Genomic DNA, 18,300 nt, shown 5'->3' on the forward strand with positions numbered 1-18,300 from the left:
CCGGAACTGTCAGTCCCGTTGTTTTTACCTCCAGATTGTTCATCCAGCCTGTCCTATCCAGACAGGCCTGCGTCACCTAGCATCTTTAAGCATTCTATTTCATGTTGACAACTTTCAATTTTCCAAGACTTGCCCTCTGTACATCCCATGTTCTGGTTATTGATGCATGTTTGCAGCTGTTTCTCCTCATTTTACGTCATGACCCATCAGCACATGAAGGTCACAAAAGCTTTGTTCCACATACTATATCTGACAGTGTTTCAGTGCTGCTCATAAGATTTTCAGTGGTTAATCTCTCAGAAGTGATGAGCCTTATTCCTTCTTCCTGGTCTGTTAGTAGCCTGGAAGCTCCTCTGAAAACCTGTCTTCTGTGGGCGAGTAGCCCTACCCTACCAATATTTGTCATATTGGTAGCATAGGTCCCAGCACCATAGCAACGCATAAGCCACCACAGTGCAGCAAGCTGACAACAAGTGGAAGCTGTGAGCTGTGTCCCTGGACACGTGCTGCCCTTGATCTCGTGTGGTCTGTTCTAGTGAGGTGTACGTCCCTGGTGTCACTGTTCAATAATTTTTAGAATTTACACAAGTCTGTAGCCTAGTTATGTATTTAACCTTGTTGCCTTTCAGATGAAAAGAGGCTTAATTAGTACTCCTCCATCAGATATGCTTCCTACAACGGAAGGCGGAAAGTCAAATGCCTGGCTACGGCAAAAAAATGCTGGCATATATGTTCGCCCGCGACTCTTCTCCCCCTATGTGGAAGAATCAAAGGTAATCAACCTTGTTAGAATACTAGCCTCCTTTATTACAGACCCTGTGCACAGCATTTTTTATTGTGGTGTGTAAAATATTTGGAAATAGCCTAAGCAACTACCAAAATGGAAAGTGGAAGTAAATCCTTGTTTGACCTCTAACAGAATAGTTTGGGAAATGTTGAATTACCAAATGTTTTTAAAGCTTAGGTCATGTTAAAATACATTTTTATGTTTTTCTCATTGTGGTTACCTTGCAGATTGTTAACTTAGGGGGAAATGTCTCTGTTTACCACATGATTTTAAGTATTCTGTGGTGTTGGTGATTGGGAAAATGAGAACGCATTTTGTCAGCTTTAGTAATCGTAAAGAGAAGCAGGACTTCCTGAAACCTGTTTTTATAACGGCTGTATCTTGAGAATTGTGCTTGGTTTTGAAATAAGTCTTGAAATTAAGACAAAAATGGAGGCTTGTTATAACATAAGGAATTTGCTAAGAAAATATAATAGGGAAATGAAATTCTGTTTTTATTAGATTCTTACATAGAAACTGACCAGTCTTTGGAAGTCAGAAATAATTGACTTTTCCAAAACAAAAATACAAAACAATTTGATGTAGAATTAAATTTAAAATTCCTAATTTTGTCAAGAGTTTCTAGTTTAATATATTTGACCTTTTTCTCCCCTCCACCCCCTCCAAAAAAATAAATAAATAAAAAGAGTCACTGCTGAGGTTGCTTATGTACAACCGAGTACCTCTTTGGGAGCTGGTGCCTTGGTTTAAGGTTTCATGGGACCTCCAGTTAATTGGCCTTAATAAGTGTTCAGTGCTTCTGTTCTTACCTTCTAAGTTTGTTGCATAGTGCTCCGGGACTTAAAAATGTACAAGTGGCCACCCAAAGCACAGTTGGAGTCGATTCACCTGAAACAGTCGAAGAAGGAGAGTCAGAAATAGGGAGAGATAGAATGTGTGGCTGATTACCTCCATGAACAACTCCCTTTTTTGACATGAGACCAAAACTGAATGGTGCCCTGTTACTATCATTGAACATTTTGAATAAAAAATTCCATAGGAAAATCCTGGTGAAAAGATGAGGAACAAAGCACCAGATTCTAGATTTTATGCAGTCACGGAGGGTAGATGATTCCCCCGAACACCTCATAACACCAAACAATAAGTTAACCAGTAAAAAAAAAAAAAAAGTCTGCCTTGAATATGATGCTTTCAGAATGATCTCAAGTGCAATCAAATTAATAACAGCAACTCAAAAGAATAAATAGGAACCTTAGAAGTCAGGGAGTTTATGTTCAAGGGATAATAACTTAGAAAAGGAAAGAGAGTTACTAAACTCAACGAATGTAAAGAAGCCTGGTTTCTAACTAGTAACAAGAAGGCTTCTAAAGACTCCTGAAAAGAAAATTAACAACAGATGATGAGTATTTTGAAGTTCTCTTAATCTGTGAAAGGATTTGAGGCAAGTTTACCCTATTTAATTGAATAGGTATTTAACTCTTACTGCGTAGTTGGCATTTTAAATAATTCTAAAACTAATAAGAGAAAAACCAGAATGGTTGTGTGTGGCCTTCCTGAAATAGATTCAATACCCCATCACTCAGACAGCTGGAGGCCTTCCCAGAAGGTTGATGGGGTGTTGAAAGGCCTGTTTAGCTTTCTTCTCCTTTGTCTTCAAATGGGACTATGGAAAGCTAGTCAGACAGTCTTCAGTGGAAGAGCCGTATTTCTCAGATGGCTCTGCCCTTACCCATGTAGGTGAACCTCCGTCCCCAATGAGTGTGAACAGTGTTGGTACATTGTTTAAATTTGACCGTTCTGGGATTTGTTTCATAGGTTTGGCTGGGACTAATTTAACAAAATTTAGTTCATTTAAAAGTCGCTAATTTAATGTTACTCTTGTATTTTGAGCATTTTCCTACATGATCTGATTTTAACACATGTACACATTGCCGTTTTTGTAATATTTTTGTGTATAATTTATTTCTGATAAATACCCCTCCCATCAAATTTCAAATCCATTGATTAAAAGTGAATTTTTCAGAGTATTGTTTCTTTTCAAAGATGCTCCAAATCATTATAAAGATTTTTTTTTAATGAAAACGTAGAAGTACTTTCTGCCTTCCCCACTAATTTTTGACCTTGTAAACTTGAGGCAGTAAACAAACGCTCGTTCTATATGATGAAGGCAATCGACTGACTTAACTCTGTTAATACTGACTTATTGTTTCAGTCAGTGCTAGATGAGATGATGGTGGAACAAACCGATCTTGTGCGCTTGCGAATGGTTAGAATGTCCAATGTACCCGACACACTGTATATGGTCAGTAACGCTGTGCCCCAGTGTTGTCACATGATCAGCCACCAGCAGATCAGCAGTAACCAGTCAAGCCCTCCATCAGTTGTAGCCAATGAAATTCCAGGTAAGGCCGTAGCTTTTCATCAGCTGTTTATATTTGCATGAATAACATTACCTTTTTTTGTGATTGCTCATTATGCCTTTTTCTCTGCTTTTCCAAGCCAAGAGTTTTGTTTTATAATTTGTGTTACATTAACAAATGCATGTGGTTCTTCAGTTCAGAGCAGTTTTTCAACCCAGTCTCTAGTGACATAACCAAAACCCATCAGCTTCAAGTAGATCTGACTCTTAACTACCCTGTGGAGCCAAGGTAGAGCTAACTGCACCTTCCTATCTCTAAAGCAGTCAGACTCTCACATCTCGAATTGCAAACTCTGGGTTGGTAGCCACCCCTGGGTCACTAGGGCTCGCAGTAGCCTTTGTTGATGTTGTTAGTTGCCGTTGAGTCAGTTCTGACTCACAGCAGCCTGTGTACAACAGCCAAACCCACCTGCTGCTGCGCCACCCTCACGATGATTATGTTTGTGCCCGTTGTTGCGGCCAGTGTCAGTCCATCTCATGAGGGTTTTCCTCTCTTTCTTTGACCCTGCAAGGAGCTCTGGTGGTGTAATGGTTAGCTTGGGGCTGCAATCCACATGGTTGGCAGTTCTAAAGCTCCAGCAGCTCCGAGGGAGACAGACTGGGCTTCCCAGTCACATAAAAAGTTACCGTCTCAGAAACCCACAGGGGACACTATAAGTCAGCATTGACTCGATGGCAGTGAGTGTGGGGTTTTGTTTTTGACCCTTTAGTTTACCAATGAATGATATACCCTTTTCTAGAGGCGTGCCCTCCTGATAACATGACCAAAGTACCTGAGAACATTCTGTTGTACTTTCAAGACATATATGTCTTTTCTTCTGGCAGTTCATGGTACTTTCAGTGTTCCTCTCTAGCACCATAATCCAAATGTATCGATTCTTGGGTCCTCAATTGTTGTCCAACTTCCACATGCATCAGCATATATAAGGTGATTAAAAATACCATGACTTGAGTCAGACACACCTTTGGCTCTCAAAATGATGGCTTTGCTCTTGGATACTTTAAAGATATCCCTTCACCCAGATTTGCTCAATGCAGTACATTGTTTGAGTTCTTGACATTTCCTTCTATGGATGTTAATTGTGGGTCGGAGTAACATGAAATCTTTAAAAGCGTCAATCTTTTCTCCATTTACCATGATCTCCTCTGTTGGTCCAATTGTCAGGATTTCTATTTGTTTGTTTGTTTAAATCATTTTATTGGGGGCTCGTACAGCTCTTATCACAATCCATCCATCCATCCATTGTGTCAAGCACATTTGTACATGTGTTGCCACCATCATTTTCAAAGCATTTTCTTTCTACTTGAGCGGTTGGTATCAGCTCATTTTCCCCCCTCCCCTGTTTGTTTGTTTTTTACATTGAGTTGTAATCTGTATTAATGCTGAAAGTTGTAGTCGTGGGTCTTCATCAGCAAATGCCGCAAGCCCTCTTCAGTAAGACAGTTGGTGGCTCCTGTATCTCGCTGGCTCTTACATGAGCCTTCCTCCAGATTATTTGCTCACAATACAAATAAAGTTAGTATGGTGAAAGAACACCACCCTGGCACACCTTTCCTGATTTTAAGCCATGCAGTAAGCCCTGTCGTTTTGTTGGACACACAGCGGAGCTGAGTGTCTGGAATTCCTATCCTTTCAGCCAACTTACACTTGACATCAGCAGTGATGTCCCTCGTTTCATCTTTTTCTGAATCCAGCCAGAAACTCTGACATCTCCCTGTCAATAGCCTGCTGCAACCATTGTTGAATGGTCTGCAAAGTTTTACCTCTGTGTGATATTAATGATATTTTTCCATCATTTCCACACTTAATTAGGCCGTTTTTGTTTGTGATAGGCACAAGTATGGATCTCTTCTCGTTGACCAGGTAGTTGTCTTCTTGATTTCTTGGTAGAGACTAAAGAGTGTTTCCAGTGCTTCTCAGCTCCTTGGGACGCTTTCATTGGAAGTCCATGCATTCCCGAAGCCTCGTGTTGGCCGAGATCTTCTCTCTTCAGCTTCCCCTTCTCTCTTCAGGAGCACTAGCGCTGATCACCTGCGGCCTTTTGAAATGGTCAGATAGTCACCAGCTCTTTGGGTCCACTGGTTGTATTCCTTCCATCTTCTTTTAATGCCTCTTCCATCAATCAAGCAATGATTTGCACACAGACGTCTTCTTGAGATGGCCTCTCAATCAGAGGGGATGTACTGAAGGTTGTCTTTTGACACTTAGGGACTTGGATTTTTTTTTTCCTTAAGCTTTAACCTGAACTTGTATATGAGCAATTGATAGTCTGTTCCATACTCAGCCCCTGGCCTTGCTTTAGCTCATGATACTGAACTGTTCCGTTGTCTCTTCCCACAGATGTAGTTAGTCACTTTGATACCTGTGTGTGTTCCATTGGGGAAGGTCCATGTGCAAAGTAAAAGTATCTGCAATGAAGACATCGTTGGTCTCACAAAATCCTACCATGAGATCCCAGCTGCATTATCACCACCAAAGTTGTACTTCCTTCCTCTTTGTTTCCAACTTTTCCACCCGAGTCACCAGTAATTACCCTTGCATCTTAACTGCAAGTTTGATCAATTTCAGGCGGAAGTTGGTGGAACGCTCCAATTTCTTCACTAGCTTTAGTAGTCAGTATGAAAATTTGAATAACAGTTCTATGGATGGTTCACACACAACATTTTACTTCAAAATGTTGTTGTTAGGTGGCAACCCTTGGCGACTTGATGCCACATGACAGATGGACACACTGCCTGGTCACGTACCCGCCTCACAGCTCTTCCTGAGCTTGAGCTTCCTGTGCATGGTCTGTCGAGATCATGACAGATCTTTAATGTTCCCTTTAACAATGAGTACAGCATCATTCCTCTTAAACTTGTCATTCTTTGCATAATAAGTCCTATGATTGCCCCACTCAAAATGGCCAACCCCAGCCCATTTGAGCTCACTAAGGCCTAGGCCATCAGTCTATGCACTGTATTTCTTTATCGGTGACTTCTAATTTTTCTAGTTTCAGACTTCATACATTCCAAGTTGCAATTATTAATGGATGCTTGTAGCCATTTCTTCTAATTCTGAGTTGTGTCGGATCAACAAATGAAGGTCTAAAAGCTATGCTCCACCCACATTATGAAAGGCAGCACGGCTTTGGGGAGGCAGCTCTTCCCTGGTTGAATTGTGAGTCCTTCCCACCTGTGGGCTCATCATCTGGCCCTTCATCAGCCACTGTTACATAGCGAGCAGCTTAACTTCCGGCAGCTTAACTTCCGGCGGCTAATCCACCTCTTCCTTCTTCCTCGTCTGCTAAAATGTATCCACATTGGGTGACCCTGCTGATATTTGAAATACCAATGGCCTAGCTTCCAATATCACAGCTACACACAAAGCATCACAGTGCAGTAAACTTACAGTCAAGTGGAGAAGATTCAGGCTGTAGGATTAGGAAGAGCCGTTTGTGGGGGATGTCCAGCAGGGTCTCTTACTTACTTACTAGCTGCCCTCCCTAGTGACAACTAGAAATGTTCCTAGATAATTCCAGTTATGCCCTGTTGAGCATTACTGGTTTAGAAAAATCAAGAGTTATGATTTTGTTTTATCATTGTAGGATATTTCTTAAAGGACCCACTGAGAAGGTGATAATGAATATATAACTCAGTCAGGTACTTTGAATTGACATGGGCCTCAAAAACTGAGATGCCTGTTGGTTTCCTGGTTTCCCAAGGTCGCTCTGGGGAGTTCGCTGTAGTCTCAGCCTCTGTCATTACTCTGGGGCACTTGTCCCCTGCTGTGCCCTAAGCTTTCTGAGCAGAGGAGACCCCAGCGTCAGTTTCTAAAGTTTCTAAATCCTCACAATTGCATTATGTGTGAGCCCATCGTTGCAGCCATGTGCCAGTCTATCTAAGGAGGGGCTGCTGCTTTCTCACGGCCGCCTTCTTTACCGAGCACGGTGGCTCTACCTCTCCGCTCTCCTGGCAGACCGTGGTATGTTCAGAGTTCTAGCTTTCCCAATTACCAGTACAAGGTTGAAAATAAAAATCAACACACCATTTATTTTCTGCCTTCCAATTTATCTTCCAATTAAGAATAAGTAAAAGACATACTAGAACTTTTCATTGAACCACATGCATTTTAATCAGAGACTAATCTTTTTTTTTCCAAATCATTTTATTGGGGGCTCGCACAACTCTTACCACCATCCATCCATCCATTGTGTTAAGCACAGTTGTATATTGAGACTGATGTCTTTGATCCGTTGTTCCTTCCCACATTTGGCCCCCTACGTGTATACTTCAAATATGAAAAATAATAGGAAAAGTTGTACTTTAGAAAACTTGTGCAGATTTTGTAATTTTGATTTGCATTGTTTTCATGGGCTTGAGGTTAATACATTGACTATTAGCATAATTTATCTTTAGAACAGAATCTCAAAACCCAAAGATGCTCACAGTGCAGCTTGCTGAAAAAAGCCTTGTCTTCTTGTAGTTGTGAGGACGACGTGGCCTGCTCTGCTGCCCTCTTGTGGCCTTCGCTCTTCTTTGCCGCTGCACCTCAGTACAGGCTGCAGAGCTCCGGCTGATAACCTAGTCCTACCTCCTGATCTGTGTGGCTTTGCAAAGCTGCTTGCCTCCCTCAGCGTTCATGTCCTCATCTTAGAAAGGGTGATTGTATCTTCTTTCTAGAGCTGTTGTGAGCACTTGAAGAAGCACCGAGTTGTTTGCCTGTGCAGTAAGAGCTTAGACAGTGGTGTCCCTTCTACCCAAAATGAACCATCACCACGCCAGTCAGCCTACCCAGCCAAAATCTCTAGGCTCCGACCCCTTCTTCAGCCCTGCTATTAGAAGCCTCAGTGCCACCTGCGGGGTTGTCAGGTGGTGACTGCCTCTGCACTGGTGTCCTGCCTCTACTCTTACTCCTAGTCTGGTCTCTACTCCAGAGATCGGCAAACTGCTTGTGTCAGGGCCAAACAGTACAGACTGCCGGCCTTGCGCTCAATACAGTCTCTAGCTCGTCCACTCAGCCCTGCCACTGTCGGTGGGAGACAGCCAGCGACAGTAGTGACACCATTTTAAACTCCTCTTCCAGACACCGTGTTGTTGTTGTCACTGGGTGCCATCCAGTTGATCCCCCTCCTGGGCTCAGTAGAATGACACGCTGGCCAGTCCATAATTGTGCTGGGCTGGAACCCATGTGGCAGCCACCATGCCAGTCCAACGAACTGACGCTCTTGCTCTTTTTCACTCTGCCCCTGCCCCTCTTTCTCTGTTAACACTCTTCCTCCTTGGACGTAGGAACCCCACACTGAAGCTCCACTGTCTACGTGTCCCTTGCTCTCCCACTGAACACATCCATCTTGCGTGCTCTGTCTGGCTGCTTTCTTCTCATCAGAGTGCACTCTGTCCCCGCCGCCTCGCAGAGCCTTTCCTGATGCCCTCTGGGCTGGGCAGAGTCAGTGCCATGCTGCCCAACCCCCTGGGGGACAGGGACCACGCTTTGCTCTGCCGACTCAGGGCCAGCTCCCCACACAGCCGACTCAGACGTGTCTTTGAATAAAGGAATGACTCCTATAAAGCCTCACAGTGACAAGGGGGCCAAGTTTATGTTAGTGGAGGGGCTCCCTGAGAAAAGGAGGCGGGAAGAGGAGGTGCGCAGCTCCGAGAATGTAAGGAGTGTCGGGAAAATGTCCATGTGGAAACAGTTGAACTGGTGGATATTGTCAACAACATAATAATTTATTTTTTAATCAGATGCACACAAATTATCAAGTTGCCAAGAAATTAAAATACTTTCATAATTATTGTAAGCGATTCTGATGCGAAACACATGCTAGTTAAAACTGTTCTGTGCTCTCGGGTGGGCTTGTGTAACGTCTGTGTCTTGCCTGCTCTGGCTGGCTCCGTGTAGTCCCTCGGCTGCTCACGATGAAGGACATGGTCAGGCGCCTGCAGGAGCTCCGGCACACCGAGCAGGTGCAGCGGGCCTACGCACTGAACTGCGGGGAGGGCGCCACCGTCAGCTACGAGATCCAGATCCGCGTGTTGAGGGAGTTTGGGCTAGCAGACGCCGCCGCAGAGCTCTTGCAGGTAGGGAGCAGCGCTGTGCGGGGTGGAAACAGGGCCCTCAGTCATTCCTCAGGAGCGTTGAGTCCTTCGGAGCAGCCTGTTGGGGGTGTTCTGGCTCTGCTGCTCGCTAGCTGGTGAACTCAGAGCAGGTTGCCTAACCACTCTGAGCCTCAGTCTCCTTACCTCTAAAATAGACTGTTGAGAAGAGAAGTATGTTCAACAGCTGTGCGTCTGGTGTCCACGTGTAAGAAACCTGTAAATGGTGACTGCTGTAAGTGCCACGGGAGAAGTAGAAAATTCTCACCCCCCAGCTTGCTCCCTGCTCCCATTTTGGGCCTCCCACCATACTAAGAGAACTTCCAGATGCCTCTTTTTTACTTTCTGGCCGCCTCCTCCCATCCCACACCAGAAATTTGGGTCAGTGGGGGCTCAAACCATGGAAGCACGAGAATCAAGGAATATGTGTTGTTGTTGTTGTTTAGGTGTTTCTACCTGGGGCCTGCCCCCACCCCCCACCAAAAAACAAGAACACTTCTTTCTAATAATTATGAGATGCAAAGGCAATAACATGGATTGACAATTAAAATGGAATTTTTTAAGTCTAGTCAGGAAGTAATAATCAAGCTTAGTCACTTTAGATGTGTAAGGAATATTGTTAACTTGTCTTTATTTCAGACAGAATTTTGTCAGACTGTTTTAGGAGGATCCTTGGTTTTTTACCTTTTCTCCCTTTGCTGTTTAATGTTCATTTTATTTTTTAGGGAAGGTATATTTGACTAAGGCTCTAACATTTGTTTTACAGTAGCATCTAATCTGGCAGGAGATCACTGACGTGCTTGCTAGTGATCAAGGGTAGTTTTCCTTCGACTCCTGACTAGGGAAACCACACTCTGTCCTCGTGCTGTGCGCGGTTCTCAGTAACCACGTAAGTCTGTCAGCACCTACAGCCCCATCTCAGAAATCTGCTAATTTTATTTATTCACTTATTTCATCTTTCTTAGAATCCTCACAAGTTTTTTCCTGATGAACGTTTTGGGGATGAGAGTCCACTCTTGACAGTGAAACAGCCTGGGCGATGTCGGGTTAACAGCACCCCAACTGCAGAGACCATGTTTACAGATCTGGACTCTTTTGTGGCCTTCCATCCACCTCTGCCCCCTCCTCCACCTCCATACCACCCCCCTGCCACCCCAATCCATAACCAACTCAAAGTGGGCTGGAAACAAAGACCCCCCAGTCAGCATCCTTCCAGGTCGTTTTCCTACCCCTGCAACCATTCACTGTTGCGCCCCAGAGCACCTCCTAAAGCTCCCCCGCCTCCGGTCTACTTGCCGAGTGCCAAAGCAGTGCCCCCCGACTGTACGAGCCCTGCGGGGCTGGCGCGGCCACCCGTGGCGGCTGCTGCAGCTGCTGCTGCCTCGGCATCGAGGACGTCTGAGAAACAAGTGGTAAGTCATCGCTTCATTGTTGCTGTGCGGCCGGCTTCATGGCCACTGGTGTGTGTGTGTCCCTTGTTACAGCCGTGTCTGTCACTTGCTCTCACTGACCCTCAGCTTTGCTTCACGGATGTCCTGCCCGGGGACGTGTCAGAATGAGCCCATGGATGTGCAGTGTGGCTGCGCTGCTTTCGCTGCCCTCTTTCTTTGATGTCCGGATCTCACATGGACGTGAGCCGTTTGGTAAATTTTATGTGAGAGTAAATGCAACTCCTTTGGCCCCTCATCCCCTGGGTTTCAGCAGAGCCCGGAAAGTGAGCGGCCTTGACACACTGAAAGCATACCCTTGAGAGAGACTGGACGTCAGAGAGACTGGGGGGGTTGCCGGCGGAGCTGCCTTCGTTTAACTTCTTACGAGCACACAACAGCAACGACAGGCGGCATAAATGGAGGTGCCAGTGTCATGCCGCCTGCTCACATCCATGCCTGGAGTCTGTGCCCGCGTGCTAGTCTGCTCTCTAGAAGTTACTTCACGGAATGAATTCATGGGACAGAGGGGGCTTTTTAGGCCAAGTAAGCCATCTGTAAAGTAGAAGGGCAGTGAAGAAGAGAAGGCCCCTTCACGTGGCTGCAGCAGTGGTGAGGATAGCAAGGGGCCAGGCAGGGCTTCATTCTGCTGTTAGAAGAGTTGCTATGAGTAGAGCCCACTCAACAGCACCTAACAGCCACGATCATCCTGACAGCCTAAGAGTCCCCATTCAGAAAAGGAGCAGGGAGCTCATGTCCATCTCCTTCAGAGCACTGGTGGAGCCCTGGGTCACACAGCCAGTGCTGGGATAGAGTAATTCAAGAGAAAATTTCATACCCCGTTTTATACGGTATTAGAGGTGGAATTCTGCTCTATATAATAGATCTGGCAGATACACGGACTTTAAGACTTCCTATGTTGTTTGACATGCTCGGCATATCTTAAACTGAAATAACTCAAAAAATGTCAAGCCTCAAGTTGTGATCTTAAAAGATTCTATGGGCCTTTAGGATGGATTACGACTACCAAAATCTTCACAACTGAACCAATAGATAACATCATTAAAAATGGAGAAAAGGTTGAAGTTGTCAAGGATTTTGTCTTGGACCCACAATTAATGTTCATGGAAGCAGCAGTGGAGAGATCAAAAGAAGTGTTGCCTTGGGTAACATTGCTGTACAAAACCTGTTTTAAGAATATTGCAAAGCAAGGATGTTACTAAGGACCAAGGCGCACTGAACACTTGGAGACATCCTCAGTGTCTCTAGCCGTCAGAGAATGATGAGGTCACAGTTCATTAATGTGGTGAAAATGCTACATGGTAACCTAAAATGGTGATGAAAGACTAAATTAAATGATAGAATAATGTATACATGAAATGTTACAGACTAATGGACACACAGGGAAACCAGGGAAAGCAATAACCTTGAACTCTCTCAACATGTTGGCACTGGTTCTCTGGGGAGTGCTGGTGGTGGCTTCCTTTTGTTTTTAAGAAGCACGTGCAGCCCCGAAAACGATTGCTCCGAGCTCATCTGTAAGCCAAAAGCATGCCTGCATTCATAAACTCCAACGAGAGTTTCACATTAGCGGTTAAAAAAAAAAGGACTTCCTAACGTGATGCGGTGCGTGTGAACTTTATATGGGATCTAATGACCTGACCACAGCGGCATGAAATCCACCATATGTACTGTAGAGGGTAGGGCGAGGAACTCCACCAGGGAGGTAGGGGTGATGGCAATCAATGTCCCTGGGTTATAGGAACAATCCATGCAATTAACTATGTTCTGCCATGTATAATCTAAACAAATTTTTTAGTTTTTTTTTTTTAAGACAAAGCAGATAACAGAACTGTAAAAAAAAAAAAAAAGTAGATGCATACTGCATTTAGAATCAGACACCATCCAATCAGAGTTCGCTATTTTCACCAAGAGGCGAGGTTCCTGGGCCTCTGTCCGTTAATGCCCCTGCCTTTTCCCTTTGCAGTGTACGCAGCCCGTGCTGAATGACCTGGTGCCCGACATCGCCATGGGCGTGTCTACAATGTCGCTCAAGGACAGGCGACTTCCGGAGCTTGCAGCGGACACCGAGCTCAGCCAGTCCCTCTCCCACGCCGCGCCGGGGCCGCCCCAGCACCTGGCGTGTGTGCCACAGAGGCACGCGCACACTGCTCAAAAGAAACACACACTGGAAGGGAAAACCGAGCCGAGAGAAAACCCGCAGGAATACCCAGATTTCTATGACTTCTCCAGTGCTGCCTGCAGACCTGCGACCCCTGCTCCCGGCCGGCGGAGCCCTCCCCCGCCACCAGGTGGACATCAGGGCCCCGATTTGTACAGCCACAGTAAGGCGTCAGCAGGTGGCTTAAAGTCCACCTACCTACCTGGGCAGCCCTCTCCACAAAAACAGGAAGCAGCCAGGCGAGAGTACCCACTGCCCCCCGACGGGCCTCTCCACAAACAGCCCAGTGAGGCCATCCGCCTGGACGTCGTCCATCAGCCGCTCCAGCGCTCCGCCTTCCCCGTCACAGTCCCGGAAAACACTGCTCATGGCCCTGCCCACATCCGGGGCCAGGCGGCAGGAGAAACCGACTTGACTTTTGGGCTGACCTCTAACAGACCTTCCCACCCGGTGTGCAGCTCAGAAACGCCAGGAGAAAGGCCTGGCAGGAGACTGGCTGACAGTGAGCCCCTGGGCCATGGAGCCCAGAGAACCCCGGACTTGGAGAGAGAGGATTCTGGAAGCAGAGGAAGGAGGTCCCCAAACAAGCCTGACTTCCTCTACAAGAAGTCCGCCCTGTGAGCACGGCTTCACATCTTGTGCCTGAGACGTGAGGCCCCCAGTGACCATGTGACCTAGCAGCTTACAGACCAGTTGATGGTTGCCCGCTGAAACAGCTGGATACCCGAGACCCTGTCCTCGGTGTGTACAAATGTTGGTGGACGTGGCGCGCTAAGAGGGTGGCTTTGGATGCCGCCCCTGTCGATTCTGCGCGGGGACGTTGGCTCGGGGAAGTGTATTTCAGAGCAAGCAAGCTGGCACTTTCTTTCCTCTGGACAAGTGATGGGATTTTTTTGCACTTGTACAATTATTTTATCTATATTGGTTTTTATATCCGTATGCTAAACTTTATTGCCACATTTAAAGGACCGTATTTTCGTACTTTTTTGCATTTTACTTTTCATCTACCAACTGCGCTGTGCACTGGAGTGCACACTAAGATGTATTTTCTTATGAAATAGTTCTGTGTTTATTTTTTAATTATAGAAATTCCAAAGAACAGCACATCAAAATCCCCCTGTTTAGTAATGCTTTTGGTTTCTGAACTCTTCCATGACTCCAGTGTCTGTCCTCTCTAATCCGGCTCTGGGCTAGTCGCCACCCCTCCAGCAGCGGGCCGCCTGCTCGGGGGCTGAGGCTGTTCTGTTTCCATCAGAGCCCCAGAAGAACAGCCTCTGTGTCCCGCCACACTCCGGTGGACACGTGGCCTCTGCACCAGCACCCAGAGGGTGCCACTGCAGGAGGGTGCCACATGGGAGCGGCGTGCCACCTCTGTGAGCAGACCGGCTGCCGGCCACCTTCCGTCCCCTTGCTCTGTGGGGGAAAAACAAAAGGGCTTCAGTCTTACGGTGTCAGTGGGTGTTTGTTAGCGTGTGTTTTCTTACAGGTGTCTTTCAAAGTCTGTCTGAACTTTGGCGTCCTATAAAAAGTTGTTGTATAATGCTTTGTCACCAAAAGAGAAGAGAAAAAACACACACACAACTTTTCTCCAGTTAAACACTACATGTCCTACTTGAACTTCACAGGGGACGCTGGTGCGGGCCTTTCTCTGAACCAGTGCGGCACTGCGGGGAGATGGGAGGCCCTCTCCCTTGGAAGGCCATTGTTTCTTGTTCTGACTCTCCAGTGTAAATATGCCCCTATTTGGGTTTGTCAATCCCGTCAGCACTCTCTGGGCCTTCCCTTTGTGCTTGTGCAAGCACACCCCCCACCCCACCCCCACCCCCCGTGGCTCTCTGAACATCCCCAAGTGCAAAGGGGATCTGGGAAGCTCTTCGAAGTACGTGTATATTTGTGTAACTACAAGTCACTCACACTCACGCTAAACTATGCAGGGCTCGGGAGCCTTCACAAGCTACATATAAACGAATTACATGCACTTTTCAGTAAGTGGGTTTCTATTGGGTGTCAACAACTCTAATTTCTCCCAAAACTAGTTTCTTAACAATCTCTTCCTACTTGACCCTGTGGATATACACTCAGGAATAATCGGACGGTTTAAGAAATCCAAACATTCGGCAGTCTCAAAGGTGGAACCACAGTGGCCAGCTGTCCACTGCGACCGGCACATTCATTGATGCAGGTGATCCGACCCCTTCTGTGAAGAGAGGAAACACCGGGCTCTGTTTTCATGGGGGTGGGGGTGGGGGGGTGGTCTAGCCGTGTCTTTGGAAGCTCTGTTTCTATCTGTTCTCACAGGCAGTTGTCAATCCCCCACCCTAGCCCTTTGTGGACATGAATTATGTTTGTTGGTAGTTTGTTTTGTTTTTTTAACATGACCTGGTTTATTTAGTGTTAGACCAGAGCTATTGACCCCACACATCCTGGGCCTAAGAACTCATTCAATACTCTTTTATGTTCCTACAGTATAGTTATGAAAAACAAGGGTCCTTGTCCATAATGTGAGTTAATTTGTGACATTTGCATTTAAGAGTTTAGTGGTGCATGTGGCTACTCTGTGGCTAGCAGGTGAACAGGTGTCCTCTGGGTGGTAAACTGGGTGCTCGTGGACTTGTGGCTGCAGCTGTGGAGTGAATGGTCTTTAGAGGGTGAGCTGAATGGTGACGTGCCTCTGGCTTTTGGACCCCTCAGTCGGTCACACCCTCCTCCTGCTAAGGTCGATGTGTCTCAGCGCGCTTGCGCTCAGAATGCAGCTGTTGGCGCGGGAAGCAGCAGCCAGGCCACAGGACCTGGTGTGGAAATGGAATGAGAACCCAGTCACAGAGATGCCCCATCTCCCGTTGAGCCCACCCAACAATCAGGCCGCTCCGACAATCACCACTCTCGCCCGGCCAGTGTGGAGGGAGGTTCAGGAACTGTCCCGTGGATCCCAGGCGGGGAGAGACTCCAGTTTCCTAAAGAGGCCGGCTGGTGGTTTGCTTACGTTTCCGTTGTAGTTGTACGATTGTGTTGACCAGCTTAAATTGTCTCCTGGTGAAAATTGCTGAAGTGTGGTTAAAATGTTCCATGTAGCCCCCCCACCTCACATGCCCCTTTGGGTGGCTTCTGGGCGCCTACCCCCTGACCTCAGCTAGCCTGACCTCTCAGTACAGTTGGTTGGGATGACCGGTGCTGAGAGCTCTGGGTCTCTGTCTGCTCTCGCTGAGCCATTTCCTAACCTCAGCGTGCGTTTCTGGAAAAACCGTGCCTGGCTGCCTGGCGCCAGTCTTGGGGTGTGCTGTAGAAGTACTGACAGGAGACAACACAGCCTGGCCGCAGAGAGCAGGGCCAGCTTAGGCCAGGCGGGTCTCCTCCTGATGTTTAATTGACCTTGGGTGGGAGGAGGCCTCCGTGAAATGCTTGCAGGGTACACTCTGCACCTTTGCAGCATTCATGTTTTTCATCTTGGGACTGAATGCAAAGGGAAAGGCTTGTTGTTTGCCTTTTTAAAACGTATTGGATTGACTTTCAGCTTTCTTTAGTTAGCACAGCAGCAATGGGTGCTAGTCCCAGTTCTGCAGCCGTTTCCTCTGTCCACAGTCCTTTCCTCTCAACCCACGTCACCGATCACCTTGCCAAACGGATGGCCGCACGCCCTGCTAGAAGGCGCCCTCCCTTCTCCATCCAGGAACGGTGTTTCCCAAATGTGCCCTTCCGAAGTCCCTCAGCTTGCAGTGGCTGTTTTGTAATGGCCTCGTTGGCAGGTCGTGGATCCCTTTTCCTTTTCCCTCCTGAAAGCCCTGAGATTGTGTGCCCACCTCCCATATTCTGCATCCTGTGATCGTGTGGCCCTTTCTGTAGGAGGGTCTTTCCAAGCGCATGTCTGGAACATACCCTCTGTGTGTGTGTGCGTGTTTTTTCAAAGTGGTCAGAGGGCTCTGGATGCTCTGTGTGGGCCTCTGGGCTGCGTGGGCAGGTGGCACAGAACCCTGCCCGGGCGAGGGGCTGGAAGGCTGGGGTCCCTAGCGCCCCCATGCTATGTTCAGCACGTCTGCCCCGCAGCCCGGTGGTCCCGCCACAGCACTGCATCTCGTGGTTGTGCTGTTACTGGTATAAAGTCAAGTGCCTTCAATGCTAAAGGCTCAGCAATTTTTCTTACACCGATTTCATGTCCTATGCAAGTGTTTTCTACAACCTGCATAACCAGTACTTTGTAAAACTTGTTTACGCTTCAATTGTACATAGTGTTTTTTAAAGAAATAGATCGTATTTTTATTTAGGTACCTCCAAACTTGAACTCGTCTGTGGGGAGCGTTGTCAAACGAGACATTTCTCTTTTGAGCACCAGGACAGTGGGACAGGTTTTCACTGGTTCTATTTTTCTACTGTTACTGATAAGCATGTAACACTGACTTGATCCTCCATCTAGTTGGCATTTCAAATAAATGGCTTGTATAGAACCTGTGTGTTGGGTGCCGTCTGTTTGAGCAGCGAGACAGGCCCCCTTCGTCAGCAGACAAGGCTGTTCCCCTTGGGGAGAGCTGCGTGCAGGGGTGGGGGGCTCCTGGCCCATTCTCAGCTCCACTTCTAGAATCTCCATCCTGCAGAGGGCGCCGTTTTCATTGCGGTCCTTATGGAAATCACTGACACGGGGCCTTTTCTGAAAGATTCCTTGGACACATTTGACCAGAAAGCTGCCTCCCCGTACAGGGGTCTGCAGGAGGCAGCCAGCCTCCCAACACAGAGCGAGCAGCCGGAGTGGGTGAGAGAGACCCAGCTGCCCCTCCAGAGGACCCGGCCTGATGGTCACAGGCCGCCACAGGTTGGAGACCCGAGTCTCAGGGCCTGAACGTTTGTTTCAGTAGAAGGCTCCCTGTGAGTATCCAGCCGGAAAGGGGAAGTGGGGTGCCAATGTAGAGTCAGGGGAGAAGGGAGAAGATGCAAAATCGAAAGTGCCCTGGCTCCCACGCCACGGCCCAGTGCGCCTGGTCTCTACGCTGCGACCTCCTTGTTTAACTGGAAGCTCGGGGGAAACAACCTAAGGTTTTTGTGTGTGAGCTGCTGAAAAACCTGGAAAAGAAAACAGCTCTTCCCTCTGGGTTTTCCGATCATCCCGAAGAGGCTGGAATCCCAGGTAGCACCTCTCCCCTGGTTAAGCCCTGCCTCTGCCCAGAGCGACTTCCAGAGGTTTCTGCAGTCCATTCTCTTCCGAGTCTGGTACACACGCGCAGCAGGCAAAACAGGCTCTCCCACTTCACTTGCCTTGGCGATGACTGCCCTGTCCTTTAAGTTGTTCTGCGTTGTCCCGGTAGTGGGCTGTGCCGTGGCCAAGGGGCTTAGGAGCTGCACTGAAAGTGCTCAGGAGCCCCTCGCTACCCATAGACGACTGCCTCAGTTCCCACCTGGAGAGATGCCACAGTTACACAGT

At 47.3% G+C, this 18,300-nt stretch overlaps 1 protein-coding gene and 1 long non-coding RNA gene across 4 annotated transcripts in view; one reads left to right on the plus strand and one right to left on the minus strand.

Annotated features, from left to right (window-relative positions):
- BTBD7 (BTB domain containing 7) overlaps window positions 1-17,332 on the plus strand; it is a 65,530-nt gene extending 48,198 nt beyond the window's left edge. The window contains exons 6-10 of one of the 2 annotated variants that reach the window (XM_004698772.2): window positions 630-773; window positions 3,000-3,189; window positions 9,091-9,269; window positions 10,250-10,696; window positions 12,699-17,332. In XM_004698772.2, coding sequence (XP_004698829.1) covers window positions 630-773; window positions 3,000-3,189; window positions 9,091-9,269; window positions 10,250-10,696; window positions 12,699-13,514 — 1,776 coding nt within the window. In that variant the 3' untranslated portion in view covers window positions 13,515-17,332. Of the gene's footprint in view, window positions 1-629; window positions 774-2,999; window positions 3,190-9,090; window positions 9,270-10,249; window positions 10,697-10,801; window positions 11,341-12,698 lie in introns of those variants that run through there. The other variant, XM_045288251.1, reaches the window with a different exon arrangement.
- On the minus strand, window positions 8,898-13,251 carry LOC123521467. 2 transcript variants are annotated; one of them, XR_006679908.1, is made up of 3 exons: window positions 13,096-13,251; window positions 9,432-9,501; window positions 8,898-9,282 (listed from the first exon to the last, which is right to left on the minus strand). It is a non-coding gene; the product is annotated as an uncharacterized LOC123521467 (long non-coding RNA). The 2 variants fall into 2 exon arrangements; XR_006679907.1 differs by having other exon boundaries at window positions 8,898-9,501.
- Window positions 17,333-18,300: the final 968 nt, after the last annotated feature.

The sequence above is a fragment of the Echinops telfairi genome, unplaced genomic scaffold, assembly GCF_000313985.2.
Source record: "Echinops telfairi isolate 266 unplaced genomic scaffold, ASM31398v2 ScPeMD7_18;HRSCAF=68, whole genome shotgun sequence".
NCBI classification, from domain to species: Eukaryota; Metazoa; Chordata; class Mammalia; order Afrosoricida; family Tenrecidae; genus Echinops; species Echinops telfairi.